The sequence below is a fragment of the Lates calcarifer genome, linkage group LG6 (assembly GCF_001640805.2).
Source record: "Lates calcarifer isolate ASB-BC8 linkage group LG6, TLL_Latcal_v3, whole genome shotgun sequence".
Classification (NCBI taxonomy): Eukaryota; Metazoa; Chordata; class Actinopteri; family Centropomidae; genus Lates; species Lates calcarifer.
The window spans coordinates 11,300,619-11,314,789 of record NC_066838.1 but is presented as its reverse complement, the minus strand read 5'-3'; the positions used below and the strand labels follow the sequence as shown (position 1 = coordinate 11,314,789).

General features: G+C 40.7%; 1 protein-coding gene across 14 annotated transcripts in view; it reads left to right on the top strand.

The window, feature by feature from the left end:
• The window catches only part of kif1b (kinesin family member 1B), a 57,296-nt gene that overhangs the window by 11,862 nt on the left and 31,263 nt on the right, over positions 1-14,171 (top strand). For 5 of the 14 annotated variants that reach the window (XM_018665841.2, XM_018665842.2, XM_018665849.2 and 2 more), the window contains exons 3-15: positions 4,947-5,023; positions 5,188-5,367; positions 6,356-6,424; positions 6,795-6,973; positions 7,736-7,847; positions 8,407-8,484; positions 8,588-8,653; positions 8,828-8,845; positions 9,206-9,281; positions 9,808-9,886; positions 10,011-10,153; positions 10,841-10,882; positions 12,519-12,730. In XM_018665841.2, coding sequence (XP_018521357.1) covers positions 4,947-5,023; positions 5,188-5,367; positions 6,356-6,424; positions 6,795-6,973; positions 7,736-7,847; positions 8,407-8,484; positions 8,588-8,653; positions 8,828-8,845; positions 9,206-9,281; positions 9,808-9,886; positions 10,011-10,153; positions 10,841-10,882; positions 12,519-12,730 — 1,331 coding nt within the window. The remainder of the gene's footprint in view (positions 1-4,946; positions 5,024-5,187; positions 5,368-6,355; positions 6,425-6,794; positions 6,974-7,735; positions 7,848-8,406; positions 8,485-8,587; positions 8,654-8,827; positions 8,846-9,205; positions 9,282-9,807; positions 9,887-10,010; positions 10,154-10,840; positions 10,883-12,518; positions 12,731-14,171) is intronic. The other 9 variants (XM_018665848.2, XM_018665852.2, XM_018665853.2 and 6 more) reach the window with 6 other exon arrangements.

Genomic DNA, 14,171 nt, shown 5'->3' with positions numbered 1-14,171 from the left:
ATACAACATGCAGAGCATTTCTGTGGCCGCCTCAGCATGTTCCCCATCCACTCTTTTATGCTCCCTGTCTGAGACTGAGCGACCATATTAGTGTTAATCTGGCAATGCTGAAACCATTAGATAATGTCAGCAGCTGCTTTTCTCTACCACTCATGCACGAACTGTGACACAGGTGTGCAGTTGTAATGTTGTACAGAGATACACAGCATTAGCGCTGAAATAGGTGTCAGTGTCTCTCTTGACATGGTGAAAGAACAGGGCACACCAAAGGTTAGGCAGTTAGCCAGCATTTGAATTCTGTATATACAGTATGTATTTCTCATACTTATACAACACAGCGATTGTTAAAATCTATCATTACTATATCGGACAGCATCTTTTAATGGCAAATAATGGCAATATTAAGAAGCTGAGTTTTTGTCACAGAGTTTGTGTCACAGATATTTACATAGCTCACAACATTTTCTGACACTTCTTGCCTGTCTCTGTCAACTGCCACTAGAAATGGGATTTGGCAAGAATTTTCTTTTATTTGATATTGTCTCTCTATACAGTTATGTCATGACTAAATTATCATATGGTTCCATCATATCATATGTAATATGTTAGTAAGTGCAGTAAGTGCACATAGTAGGGGCTGTTTGGTGCTGCAGGTGTAACAAACATTTCATAGGAAATGGCAGTCCTGTGAGTGAATTCAGTGGAATAGTATTCTTCAGAAGTCAGCTGTTACATCACACTGCTGCCCAAACACATACAGACCCCGGGGAAGCTATTAAAATTCCTAAGTCTTGCTGAAAGAAGCACACACGGTAATTACAAATTTGTACTGATATTGTTTCTGCGAATGTCTAGCTTCCCCTAGCAGTTCATCCATTTGTTTTCCTTGATATTTCACATAAGCATTTATTTAGTGCCCTCACCCTTTCCTGTGATCCTGGACAGGCATCGATCAGTTTGAATTAACAGCTGCCAGGTTCTTAGAGGTTTACTGGAAGAGGAAGGCTGATATGTTCAGCCATTTTAGACCATGCTTGCCTGCTAGTCTCAGGTGAATGGGGGCTAGCTTTTAGTTCCCATCTGGTGCTCAGAGACCTCCTAACAACCTAATTACTGAGGGGTGTCTTTGCTTTCCTTGCCGGATTATAGGCCCCATGGTGAACACTGGAGTACAAAATGTCTGCCGGCTACAACCAGCTGAGTGATATTCTTTAGAAAGATGGTTGTGGTTAGTTAACTGGTATTCACCCTGCCTTGAAATGGAGAGCTCTTGTGGAGTGCCAGCATCTTATATACTGGGGAACAGGAACTGAAAATGCAGAGCTGTGGCATTGTGGAAAAATAAACTTTTGAATTGCCCTCATATGCCACCCAGTAGTCTGTGTCTGTTCACTGAGCATGGTGTTCTGACAAAATTTCTCTGTCTTGAGAGAATTGTGTCTCCTACATAGTCCCCCACGCAGATTTGCATGTCATCCGTTTATATAATGGAAGTTTAGTGCTGCTTGATGTCTTGATGGCAACACAGTAATGATTTAACAGTCCTCTATGTTGCTTTGTTACTGATGATTTAAATTTTTTCTGATTTTTTTTGTGCTTTCGTCTTTATTGGACAGTTGATGGTGAAGACACAGACAGGAAATAATTACAAAATTCATTGAATTACAACGTTCTTGTTATTAAATTTCCATTTACAGCATATTTAAAGGTTTTTGTGCAGTAAAAGTTGTTTCTGGTATTGCGTATGGAGTCTGACATGGTAAGTAGCTTAATGTCTCAGTTACAAATCCCAAAGCTTTTCACACAGTGCCTTTTGCATGTTTCAGGGATTTTTAAAGGATTAGAATCCTGAAATCACTATTTGATAAATTGTTGTAATTGCCTCCATTTAATTTCTTTAGAGCAGTAATAGGGAATGCCTGAGGCGAGAGAAAACAGAGCGCAATGTGCCGCATCCTCCTCTCCTTTGCCAAGTTGAGGTTGTTATGGCAACCAGAATCTGGTCCTATACCTGTTGCCATGGTTGAGAACGACAGTGTCATGATGTTGCTTATTAGGAAGCAGAATGCGTCTGCCATTTTAAGTCCGGGATGTGACTCTGGTGGAAATATTTACTATAAATGGAAAGCAGAGGAATTCCTCATTGACATCTTGGTTTGTGGCTATTGCTATCTATTCATCAGTGTTCACATAGACTATGTTTATACATGTGATGTACAGGTGCAAGTGTTGAAAGTGAACTGATGATGCGACTGATATTCAGTTGAGACAAAATAGGTGAGTCATGCAGGAATGTATGGGGCACCCCAGTCTGACTGACTAATCTCAGATGACAGGGATAAAATTCACCTCATTCTGCCTCTGCCTCTGATTTCTGCCTCTGTAGATGAGAGGTTGTGTGTCATTCTTTCAACAAAAAGTACAAGTAATAGGAAATTAGACTTCACACACATATGATTGCCAGCTCTATCCCTTACTTGGAGAAGATGTAACAATGGTTCACAACTTTGTGTGGGAGTTTGTGCATCCTCGCCTTCAGTACGCTTTTATAGACTCTTACACGAGAGACTCTTTTGACGCACTGAAAGAACGACATGGGTGAAGCAGCTGTCTGTTCTGAGAGGAATGGAGTGGGCAATCGAATGAGACAATCATGCCACGTCGTGAGCATGATTCACCTTTAGGAGGTGAGCAGTCTTCCACTAACTGCTACCATGTAGCTGTGCTGTGCCTGGATACATTTTTACACCACGTCCACCCCTGTCTCTGACGAGAGCCCATGACCAAACGGGGGAAAGTGACAGACTCAGAGATTAGAAAGCTCACATCATATCTTGTCCTGCTAGAACATAGCTGTGATTCCCAGTAAGGCCAGTTTGTCACTTGGTCCTCTGGTCTGTCATTGGCATCCCACTGTCCAAATACCTCACAGTCTCATCATCTTTCTGTTTTTACTGTTTAGTTGCCTCATTGACACTGAATCAGAGCTTAGTCTGTCTCTTCATTAATAGCCACTGTAGATTGTTCCAGGAAAGGGGAATAGGGGCACTGGTAACCTAAATCCCCCTTCGTTTCTTCATGCCCTGGCTCCAATTTCCCTTTGGAGGCAGGTCAAAGGTGAAATTGGGCTTTATTTAGCCACCTGTTTTGCTGTATCCCTTTTCAGTGCCCAGTATGGAAGCTGCTGCTCTGCATGTGCACCTTAACCTGTTTGAAGATAGTAAGGGGTCTAAAGAAATGCATTGTTTTTACCTGTGCTAAGCTGTTGCTACCCGAGTTTCAGTACAATGAGAGTTGTTATAATCATCACATATTTAGCATGAAGCAGTTAGTGTTCTGTTGTCTGAGGACATGCTGTGCTTTTCTGTCAGCATGTGACCCATGGAGGGCGATATGCAATCCCTGTCTCTCAACATCTCCTGCATTATTGATAAGTGTGCTGAAATCCTCTGAACGCATAAGGCACTCTGCCTAGGACATCTTGATGCAAAAGCCTCTCAAGCACCCTCATGTCGAGGAGACAGACCTGGCTTTAATTTGCCCATTAGCGAAGAACAGAATTTGCATGAAACGAAGCTAATTGCTGTTTTGTGACTTACACTAGAGATTTGCTCGGAAAGAGTGGATTGCACAGTCTTCCTTTTGCCATGCCTTTCGTTTGTCTACTGTTGCACTGTTTCTATTGTTGGACTGTTTGGATTGTTGCTAGGCCCTTGAGCATACCCGTTACTTTCTAAATGATCTTTTTTTTTCACTAGCCTCTTTTTCAGACCTTCCTCTCCCCTCCCCCCTCAGTTCTAAAGGTGGAGGTATGCATTTGTTCATCTAGCCTGAGTGAACTCTCTGCATTTTCCCTGACACACACACAAAAGTTTGTTTAAGAGCGGGATTTGAAGAACAACTGGGGTGCGGATATCTACAAATATCCTACAGTAAATTCTTAGTCTCCTCCTCTCTCTCTCCGTTACATATCCAGCACACAGTGAGGAAAGATTGAACACTAGTCCCAGGGGAACCAGCAAGCATGATTGGGAGGGATGACATGCCAGGCATGGCTGCAGATTCTTGTCCATTAAGAAATGTGTGTGTGGCCATAGGGAATGGTTGGGTAGTGTGGAAATACTGTGTTGTCATGCCTGTTGCGGATAAACTAAAGGAAGGTGGGGCAATAGGAGTAGCCCACATGTTATTACTCAAACTCTGTATTGTTTGTCACTTTTATGTGTTATCGGTGCATGTGATGAATAATAACACTGATTAGAGATGGTGTGTTTGGTCAAACTTGACACAACAGTTGCAGTTCTCAAAAAAGCCAATGGCTCATAATCCACCACTGGTTCATGTGACTTTCATTTCCAAATATATCACAGTTAGTTCTCTGATTGAGGAACAGGATCCTAGAAGACCCACTGTTTGCCAACCACGTTCTTAATGTAAAAAATTCTTAATGTATGAAATGGGTGCATTTGAATGCTCCATTTTAGAGTGTCATTTGTGAAGCTAAGATGAAATATTTTGTGTTAAGGACCAGAAACATCCTAAGGACCTAAACATCTAAGTAATCTAATGCGAGATAAAGCCAATTGGCCAGCAAGAGAGAGTGAATGTGTAAATAAAGACCAAAAAAGTAAGGAGCAGCAGTCATGCAAAGAAACCACAGGGCCAGAATATAAACTTGTGTCTCACTGACTAGTTGGTTAAAGATTTCCTGTCATAGACCTGACTGCACAGTAGCTGCTTTTAGTAGACGCTTAATTGAAGGGACATATTTAAACATTTTGTTCATTCAAGTCATTGAATAGATGACATATCATGAATGAATTAACTTGAGGAAGCATTTAAAATGAAACTACAAGAAACTACAACAGAGGACTTCTTGTTTTCTCATGTTCACATTCAGACCAGATGTTATCAACTACATTACAAATTTTGTTCCTCCCCCACAGCTATTCTCAACCCCAAAGCCCCAAAGGAACCAGCAAAGACCTTCAGTTTTGATTACTCCTACTGGTCGCACACTACGGTGAGTTTGGATGTTTCTTTCTTTTCCAGTGTCCAGTGTAATAACATAGGAGAGGAGGAATTCATCAAATCTAAATGTGATTATGCATATATTGTCAGTTTGAAATACCATGAGTTTATTGAAATTCCATACATTTTGAAATTATTTCTTTGTCTCTCCTGCAGCCGGAAGACCCCTGCTTTGCATCACAGAACCTTGTGTACAATGACATTGGAAAAGAAATGCTGGCGCATGCTTTTGAAGGCTACAATGTCTGCATCTTCGCTTATGGCCAGACAGGAGCTGGCAAATCCTACACTATGATGGGCAAGCAGGAGGAGGGGCAAGAAGGAATCATTCCCATGGTTTGTTCTACAATATATCTTGTTTAATTTATTGAATTGAACAGCAAAGATCAAGACACTGACTTCCCACTGAATTTTAAACCATCTAATGCAGCCTCTTGTCTTGTAATCTGTCATGTTAACTTATCTTGTTCACTTAGATCATTGAATCTAAATACAGAGTATATTAATTTTGGACCTGAGTCCTTGTCACTTTCTATAATAAATGGATACCAGTCTACCAGTCCTTTAGTCATTCCCTCCTCCCATAATTCTAAACCAAATCGATCCACCTCTAAAATGTTGAGACTGCAACTCCACTGAGCAGATTTTTATTTTTTTGCCTTTGTAGTAATGAGATAGCTCTTTGTCTCTGCACATTTTTGCCCACTTAATATCTGTATCCTTGTTTATCTCAGTTCAGCTGTTTTGAGGCCTTGCTTGCCTACTGTTTTAGCCACCGCTTTGTTTAAGAAAAATGGGATAGAGCGGGAGAACATGGGCCAGATAAAAACCCAGGATCCAGTATTAATGTGGTACATGCCTGAAACCCCCAGGCCTGGAGAGAAATATGACAAAAGCCTTAGATTTGCTGTGAAAGTAACTATGACATTTTTAATGACCCACCTCTAAATTAGACCTTATTGGTCTGATAGACTTTACATGTCACCCCAAGGTTTAGTATTTGATGCCCTCCTTTTCATCCCCTACATGATATCCTTTCATCAGATCATCTGATGTAATGGTCTTTGCTTTGACCTCTATGCTGATGACACCAAACACCATAAACATCTGCAAACTGCATTTCAACTACTCATTCTGCTCTTACCTGGGAATGAAATTTTGGATGAAAGCATACTCAAAATCATCTTTGAAGTTTCACAATGTTTAAGACTTGTATCGTATTTTCATTTATGTGGTCCACAGATCTCCTTCCTTTTCTCCCTGCCTTTCACCTCTCCACATGCTTTTCATGTGCACTAAAATGTCTTCTTTCTCTGCCTCTCAGCTCTGTGAAGATCTATTTGAGAAAATCAATGATGACTGCAACAAAGAAGAGCTCTCCTACTCAGTAGAGGTGAGTCTCAGACAGCTTTGGTATCTGTAATCTCCCATTGTTGACACCTGCCTCTGACTCTTGTAATAAACCACCACTAGCCTTCTCCTAACACCGTATCTGGTAACAGTCAGACATTGGTCACATTTTGGCTGAAGTTTCAAAGATGCTACATTTTCTCAACACACTCCTTTTGATTATTTTGTTAAATTATGCTCTCAAACTGGAAAACAAATGAAAGTCTCAGAACACTGAGTGATAAAATAACCATGGTGTTAGAATATTATCATATTTTTTAGCTTCAAGTTACTGCATCACAACATTGCCCTGAAACCCCCAGGCCTGGAGAGAAATATGACTGATCTTGTGATACTTTTGCAAACGTCTGTAGGTCAGTTACATGGAGATCTACTGTGAGCGGGTGCGAGATTTGCTCAATCCCAAGAACAAAGGGAACCTGCGAGTGCGAGAACACCCGCTGCTGGGCCCCTACGTGGAGGACCTATCCAAGCTAGCCGTCACCTCCTATACAGACATTGCTGACCTAATGGACGCAGGCAACAAGGCCAGGTGAGCCCTCTCCTGGGATCACGCTAAGACCATGAGAGTAGGAGAAGCGGTGATAGCTGTGATGATGTGAGAAACCACATCCTCAGAAGAATGAGATCATTTAGGCTGAAAATTGCTGCCAAGATAAGAACAATTTGAAATCAGGAAATGTTCTTATCACATCATCAGTGTTGATCAAGGAATGGCTGGTTGTACCCAGGACACCAGAACTTTCACTATGTTGCGTCCCAAAGTTTTAATAGTCACAGCATGTCCAGTCTGACCTGCATGACTGAGATTCTTTAATGCAGGTAGTGAATATTTCTCAATGAAATATATGTATATGCTCAAGTGCATGCAGTTTATGTGTGTGCATGTTTTACTACGTGCTGTGTGTGTCTGTGTCACGAGAGCTCCTGTGGGGAGGAGTGAACCCTGCCTTAATCTTCCTGTGCTGACTCAGAAGGCTTATTCCTCAAACATGCCGTGTAAAGCCCATATCTCCCCTGTGACTATCCCCAACTGCGCCTTGTGTATTTGTATTTGGTGTCCTCACAGTATTATCCACCTCCGCCATACAAAGTAATCCCTTAGACTCAATTCACTCTAACAGGCCTAAAACCCTGTGATGATAAGTCCAGTAATAGCCAAGACCATGAATGGAGTTGGCATTAATAATACTGAATAAGTTATAAGGAAAAAATATTTAAGTGCTCAGAAAACTGGGTTATATCCATATGATTTTCAATTTCCCTAACCATGGCCATATGTGCTAACCTGCAGAACTGTGGCTGCCACCAACATGAACGAGACCAGCAGCAGGTCCCATGCTGTTTTCACCATCGTCTTCACACAGAGGAAACACGACAGCGAGACAGACCTCTCCACAGAAAAGGTCAGAGGAGACTAGAAGGACAGATACCTCCTGATTCTTAAATTAGATTGTGAACTAATCAGACTTAACCATGTTTATAACTTAAGACCCTGATCCCATATTGTTGCGAGTGTATAACTCAATACAGTTGTTTTTTAGTTTGCTGCTTTGATTTTGGCTAAGATTTCTCCTATGGTCCTCTAAGTCAGTGGTGATTTGAGAAGAAAAAAGAAAGAGAGCCATTTTAGATTTGACTTTTAGCATTTCCGCTCACTGCAGAGAGACAAAGACTACTGTGTTGCTGTAAACACAATGCCTATTGTATTTAGCCACTCTATCAGTTTTTACTGCCTAGCTGCATCTCACTTGACAATAACAGAATGGTTTACATTTCTTTCCAGATATTTAAAATTGTTTGGTTTGTTAACTATTTTAAGGTTTTCGAAAACATCATGGACTTTGTATTTGTAATTTTGTGCTGTTTCATTAATAGTCTCACCCTATCTCAGTTTGTTATCATTCAGATGTACATTATTTATAAATTTGATGCATCTCAAATGCATTTACTCCCTCCCCTCAGGTCAGTAAAATTAGTCTGGTAGACTTGGCAGGGAGTGAACGAGCAGATTCCACTGGAGCTAAAGGCACCAGGCTAAAGGTAAGACTCCCATCATCACCCAGCAGCTGCGTTAATGAACAGTTGACTAGTCACCTAATCACCTTGATGGATCTCAAATAAAATGTTTTGTTTGTGATTGCAGGAGGGAGCAAACATCAACAAATCTCTCACCACGTTAGGAAAGGTTATCTCTGCCCTGGCTGAAGTGGTGAGTGTTTTCTGTTTCTTTCTTTCCTCCCTCTCCTCCTACTTTTTACCTTATCTCCTATCCTCTACAACTTGACTCTGTCCTCTCAAGGAATTAAAGTGTGTAGCCTGGCATGCTGTAATGTCTGCCCCTCTGTTTTCTCTTCTCTTGTCCTTGCCATGCTTGCTTACACAGGATAACTGTACCAGCAAGGTAAAACCTTTGACAGCTCAACCACTAACCACTGATTCCTCCCATGAGGCAGATTTGACAGCCTTTTGCCATGTGCAGCATTGAAGTTGCTGCACAGTATTCTGCCACCTCCATTTTATCACCTAAGTGCTATGCTTTTAAGTACCATGCACAATAAAATCCTTGCACTGTAGCAAAAGCGCATCAAATCAGACCTGATCTCATTTACTTGACCACTTGTCCATTACATATGAGGGATTTATCATGGTACATCCTAATAATGTTCAGTCTTTACTGCCATCTCTAATATTTAAAATATAAAGCCTTACATAGCTTGTCAGTTTTTCTCACCCAGCCAAATGAATGTTTTGTTTACTGCAGAGCAAGAAGAAGAAGAAGACTGACTTCATCCCATACAGAGACTCAGTCCTGACATGGCTGCTGAGGGAGAACCTGGGTATGAACATTAATATTACCTGATAAACATCCTTTAGTGATGGTAAATCATGAAATTTCTGCATGTGAACAGTTTAAATCTGTATTCCTGGACAGCAAGAAAAATTGAACTGTCTGTATCCTGTAATACGAAGTAGGGGTAAAAAAAGATGACTGCAGCCAGTGTGCATTACTCTCTGCCAATTTAAGAAGAACACTGTCAGCAGACTGTATTTCAACCAAACTACACAAGCACACCCATCTCCTTGGGTCAGACATGTGGAGGAGAGGTGCACAGGATATCTTCAGTCTTAGTTGGCACACATAGAACATAGCAGTGACGTCTAATGAGAGTGAGTCTTACATTAGTGGAATTAGTATTCAGCACTCTTTTTGCGTCAGTAGTGCTTTATTCCATGCTGAGCATTTTTACTTTAAAGTGCAGTAGAAATTGTTCCTGTTGTATTTTGCAATAAATCCAATACTAATCTTGTTCAGAAACACAGCCATTGATATATTGTAATATTAATTGACCTCTCTGTTATCAGGTGGAAACTCCAGAACAGCTATGGTAGCTGCCCTCAGTCCTGCAGATATCAACTATGACGAAACTCTCAGCACACTCCGGTAAGGTTTCCATTCTCGCCATAGATAATAACAAAACAAAATAATTCCAGTTAATCTTTTGTTTGCATTCCAGTTTATTTAAATTTTCAGGATCTCTCAAAATAAGACTTATTTTGAATTTTAGCTATGCCGACCGAGCCAAGAACATCAAATGCAATGCTGTCATCAATGAGGATCCCAACAATAAGTTGGTGCGTGAACTGAAGGACGAAGTGGCTCGACTGAAGGAGCTGCTCCGTGCCCAGGGCCTGGGAGACATCCTGGACAGTGAGTTTTATGCTATCTCAGCAAGCTGTGTCTGCAGCCACACAGTGTCTACCTTCTCTCCCAGTTGTCAACATTTTCTGTCTTCATCACTGTCTCATTGCTTTCAATCATCCAGCTTTGTTTCCATTTCAGTGCTTGTACTTGTGCCTAGTACAAAACTAAAAAGACAGCTTTTAGAAACTTATTTACCACCATACTGGTTTATTATGCCTCCTTGCAATTTTAAATGTGTGTTTTCTACTATGTATGATAAATATTATACACTAAATTATAGAATATTTAAGTTTGTAAACTGTACAAAATTAATTCTTAATTGTTTAATGAAAATGTATATACTCATATTTGGCTGATTGTGACTGACAACACAAATGGATGTTTAAAGCTACATTAAAATATCACACTTTATTTGCTGTACACAAGAGTAATGGCTCATAGCCTAGTCAATTAGAGACATAATATACCCATTAATAACCTCTAATATCTGAAATGATTAATAACCTGCCTATTTGCTAATGCCTGCATAGATCATGCCTAATGACATGGCACTTAATAAGCCATTCCATGCCATTGCTTCTCATCCTTGTTATTGTTCTCATCCAGCTCTCTTAGAAATGTCTGTAACCTTTTCCTCTCATTCTACTGGTGCTGACCTCTGACCCTTTTCATCTTTTCCTGCTTCCCCCTCAGTTGATCCTATGGGGGATGATTGCCCAGGAAGTGGAATCAAATGTGTGTATATGTGTGGTAGTCTGCATTGTCTACTACTATTTGCTCTATTGATAATAGCTAACAATGCTTATGCCCCCCTGTATATTAAATCTGCTACCAGCTTTGCATGTAAATGCTTAAAAAGCAAAAGCTTTATAGAAGGAATCTCAGAAATGCAAGGCTTCCGTAGGTGTGCTGATCTGGCGAGGGCTAGCATGCAACCAGGTTAGCATGCTTTGCGCTTGTGTTCCTGTTACTTTTTAGAATGATGGGGGTGAGGCAGCTATTTGCTGGCTCAGATCCAACAAGTTACTCTTGTAATATTCCTTTTAGAATTTACTTTTAGACCAGCTTGTGTTCCTCCCCCACCCCCAATGCATCCTCATCATTTACTCACCGTGTCAGCTTTTGACTCACTTTCTCAAGCTTCTTCTCTTGCCAGTGGTCTTTCTGCTTTTTATTTTGTTATGTTGTTTTTTTTACTAATCGTCTGCTGCAGGTGACAGTGCTCAAAGCTTTAGAATGATACTTCTCAGTTCTCAAACTGAGGCCCTGAGCTACAGACGGAAAGGTGCACAATTTTTAATTTTTAAGTAGCTACCCCAGAGATGTATGTATACAAAGTTGACTAACTTGATGTGTTACAGTAGCTTGTATTGAATAGTTTACTAGTGTACCCTCTCCTCTATTCTCAAATATCCCTAACACATCTTCCATCTTGTCCGTTAGCACTAATTTTCTATGAAAATGCTCCTAACCCATCAAGTGTTTCTGAAAAAAATTTGATGTTCACCTTCTCTACCTAATGTGCAGCGTTAAAGCCTATATTTTGCTGCTGGTATCCCACTAAGTTGAATAGCTCAATACTTGGGTATCCCAAATCATTTAATCTCTGCTTTTATTGGCCATTTTAATTGGCACACTCTGTGTTACGTCAGAGGTCCTTGAGGTTTCTGTATTGACATGAGCTGCCTGACCTTTAGTGAGGCTGCTCTGGCTCAGCGGGTGCGTGAGTGCACGCGTATGTGTGTGTGTGTGCAGTGAATCAAACTACTCGGCTACGGGCTGAACTTTGGCAGCATGTGTCAACAACTTTCATCTGTCCTCCCTCTGGACCGTCTTGCAGTCTCCATCTCCCTCCCATCTTGTAGTTGATACTGATAGCAGTTTTCACACAGTGTTTTTTCATTCACATTACAGTTCAACACAAAATCAACAAAGTGACATCTTCCTATTCCTTAGAATTGCACACACTAGAAATTAAGTACTCAGAGTTAATTGCCCTGCACTGTAATTCTGACCCACACAAAAACCGCCCTCTGGAAACTCTCTAATAGAGTGTGGGCAGAAATCGAATGCGTTTTCTCTGAAAGTTGAGGAGTCGGGGTAAGCAGAAAACTACCTGGAGTGAAAACTGCTGCTGTCTTTAGCTGGGTGTTTGTCTTAACCCTTTGACGTACAACGTTTGTCTTACATTGGTCTTCCCTCCCCTTTGTCCTTTCTATTTTCCCATCTCCCTCTCTCCTCTCTCTCTTCCTATGTGGTATTTGGTTCTTCCATTTTATGTGGTTTATTCCCCCCTATCCTTTCCTGGGCCTGCCCCACCTCTTTTTGTGTTGTTCTCCCTCTCTTTCTCTCTCTCTTGCTGTTGGCTCAGACCTCAAAGACATTCAGAACAATAAGCATAGATACTTGGTTGCCTCAGAGAACCAACGCCCTGGCCATTTCTCCACAGCCCCTATTGGTTCCCTGACAGCCTCTCCATCCTCTGGCTCACTGTGCAGTCAGGGGGGCCTGCAGTCGGTCAGCAGCATCCAGGAGCGCATCATGTCCACACCTGGAGGAGAGGAGGCCATTGAAAGACTCAAGGTAAACTAGGCCTATGTGGCTTTCATCAGTCTTCAAATCACACCTCATCTCTATTTAAGAGATGAGATTATCTGGCAACTCTGCTGGTAAATCTTTAAGTTCTTTTGGTTTTTACCAGAGATTTGAGAAAAGTAGAGCTTATTTTTTCTTTTTGCCTTTCAGCCATAACCTCAATAGAGCTAAAAGCTATGTGCTACATGGGGCAACAGGCAGGCTGGCCAAAAACATGCTTTTGTTTTAATACAAATTCCTTGTTATTGATTAATATTTCATTTCTTCCACTGGATCTTCTTCTGTCACCAAAATAGATATTTCTCCACCTTCTTCTGTAATAGGTGTGTATTTATCACAAATGTGTGGCACAGAAGGGGATATAGGATTAATAATATTAGAATATTATCATTTTTAGTCAAAACATTTCCGTTATTCTTACATAGTTTGAGTTAAACAGTATAAGAAAACATGCCTTTGAAAGATTCCTCAGTACATAAGGGCTGTAACCGGTGGATCTCTCCAAAATGCTGCAATATCTGTAAATAGATTGATAAACTGATTAAAAGTCAAGGAAATCATACTACCTTACAATAAAAGCCTTACGAGTACACACAGTGTAATATGTGTTCATTATATTAGAATTTAATTTAAAGTCAAGATGGCTGTTGTTTAATTTTAGCCCACACATACCCTTTAATCAAAACCCAGTTTGGTTATCAGTCCTCACGTGGCCTCTGAGCTCTATATCACTCATGCTCACAGTAGACCTCTCACTCTGCTGATAAGGGAGCACATAGGATTGCAACAACCAGGCATGAGGAGCTGCAGTTTCCATGGCAACCATGGTGCCTAGCCTGTCTGTCATCCAATGACGTCAAGCACCAACGCACATACGGAGGAAATCAGACCAAAATAGATCCTGTCTTATTGGCTTTAATAGCGAGGCACATAATATTCACAGTCTAAAGGTGTCGCAGCTATTTTAGTCGTCCAGAAACAAAGGTTACAGTGAAGGTTACCTTTACAGTACATTTAAAAACTAACAGCATTGTTAGTATTGCCCAATGTGATAGTTCATAGCAATTTTAAGCCAGGATGACTACATACTGCATTAGTAAATGTTTACAGTAGCAAATGTCACAGAAAATATCAATATTCAGAGCAATAAAAGGCCAAATACCTCTCTGCTTTTAAAAGATGAAGAAACGGTGTGGCTGGCATACTGTGTGATAAACAGAACCTTAAGCAACATTATATATAAGTTAACTCACAAAGTTATAGTGTAATTGTATACAGCAGTATGTTATGCAGGTTCCTCTTTCTTAAAATTTTGATTGATTGCCACCAAAAATTTATTTTTCTCTGCCTTCTGCTGTAAAAAAATATGTATTTACCACAGTTGTGTGGCATGGAAGGGGCTCCCCTCAGTGCTTGCTGTTAGATGTAG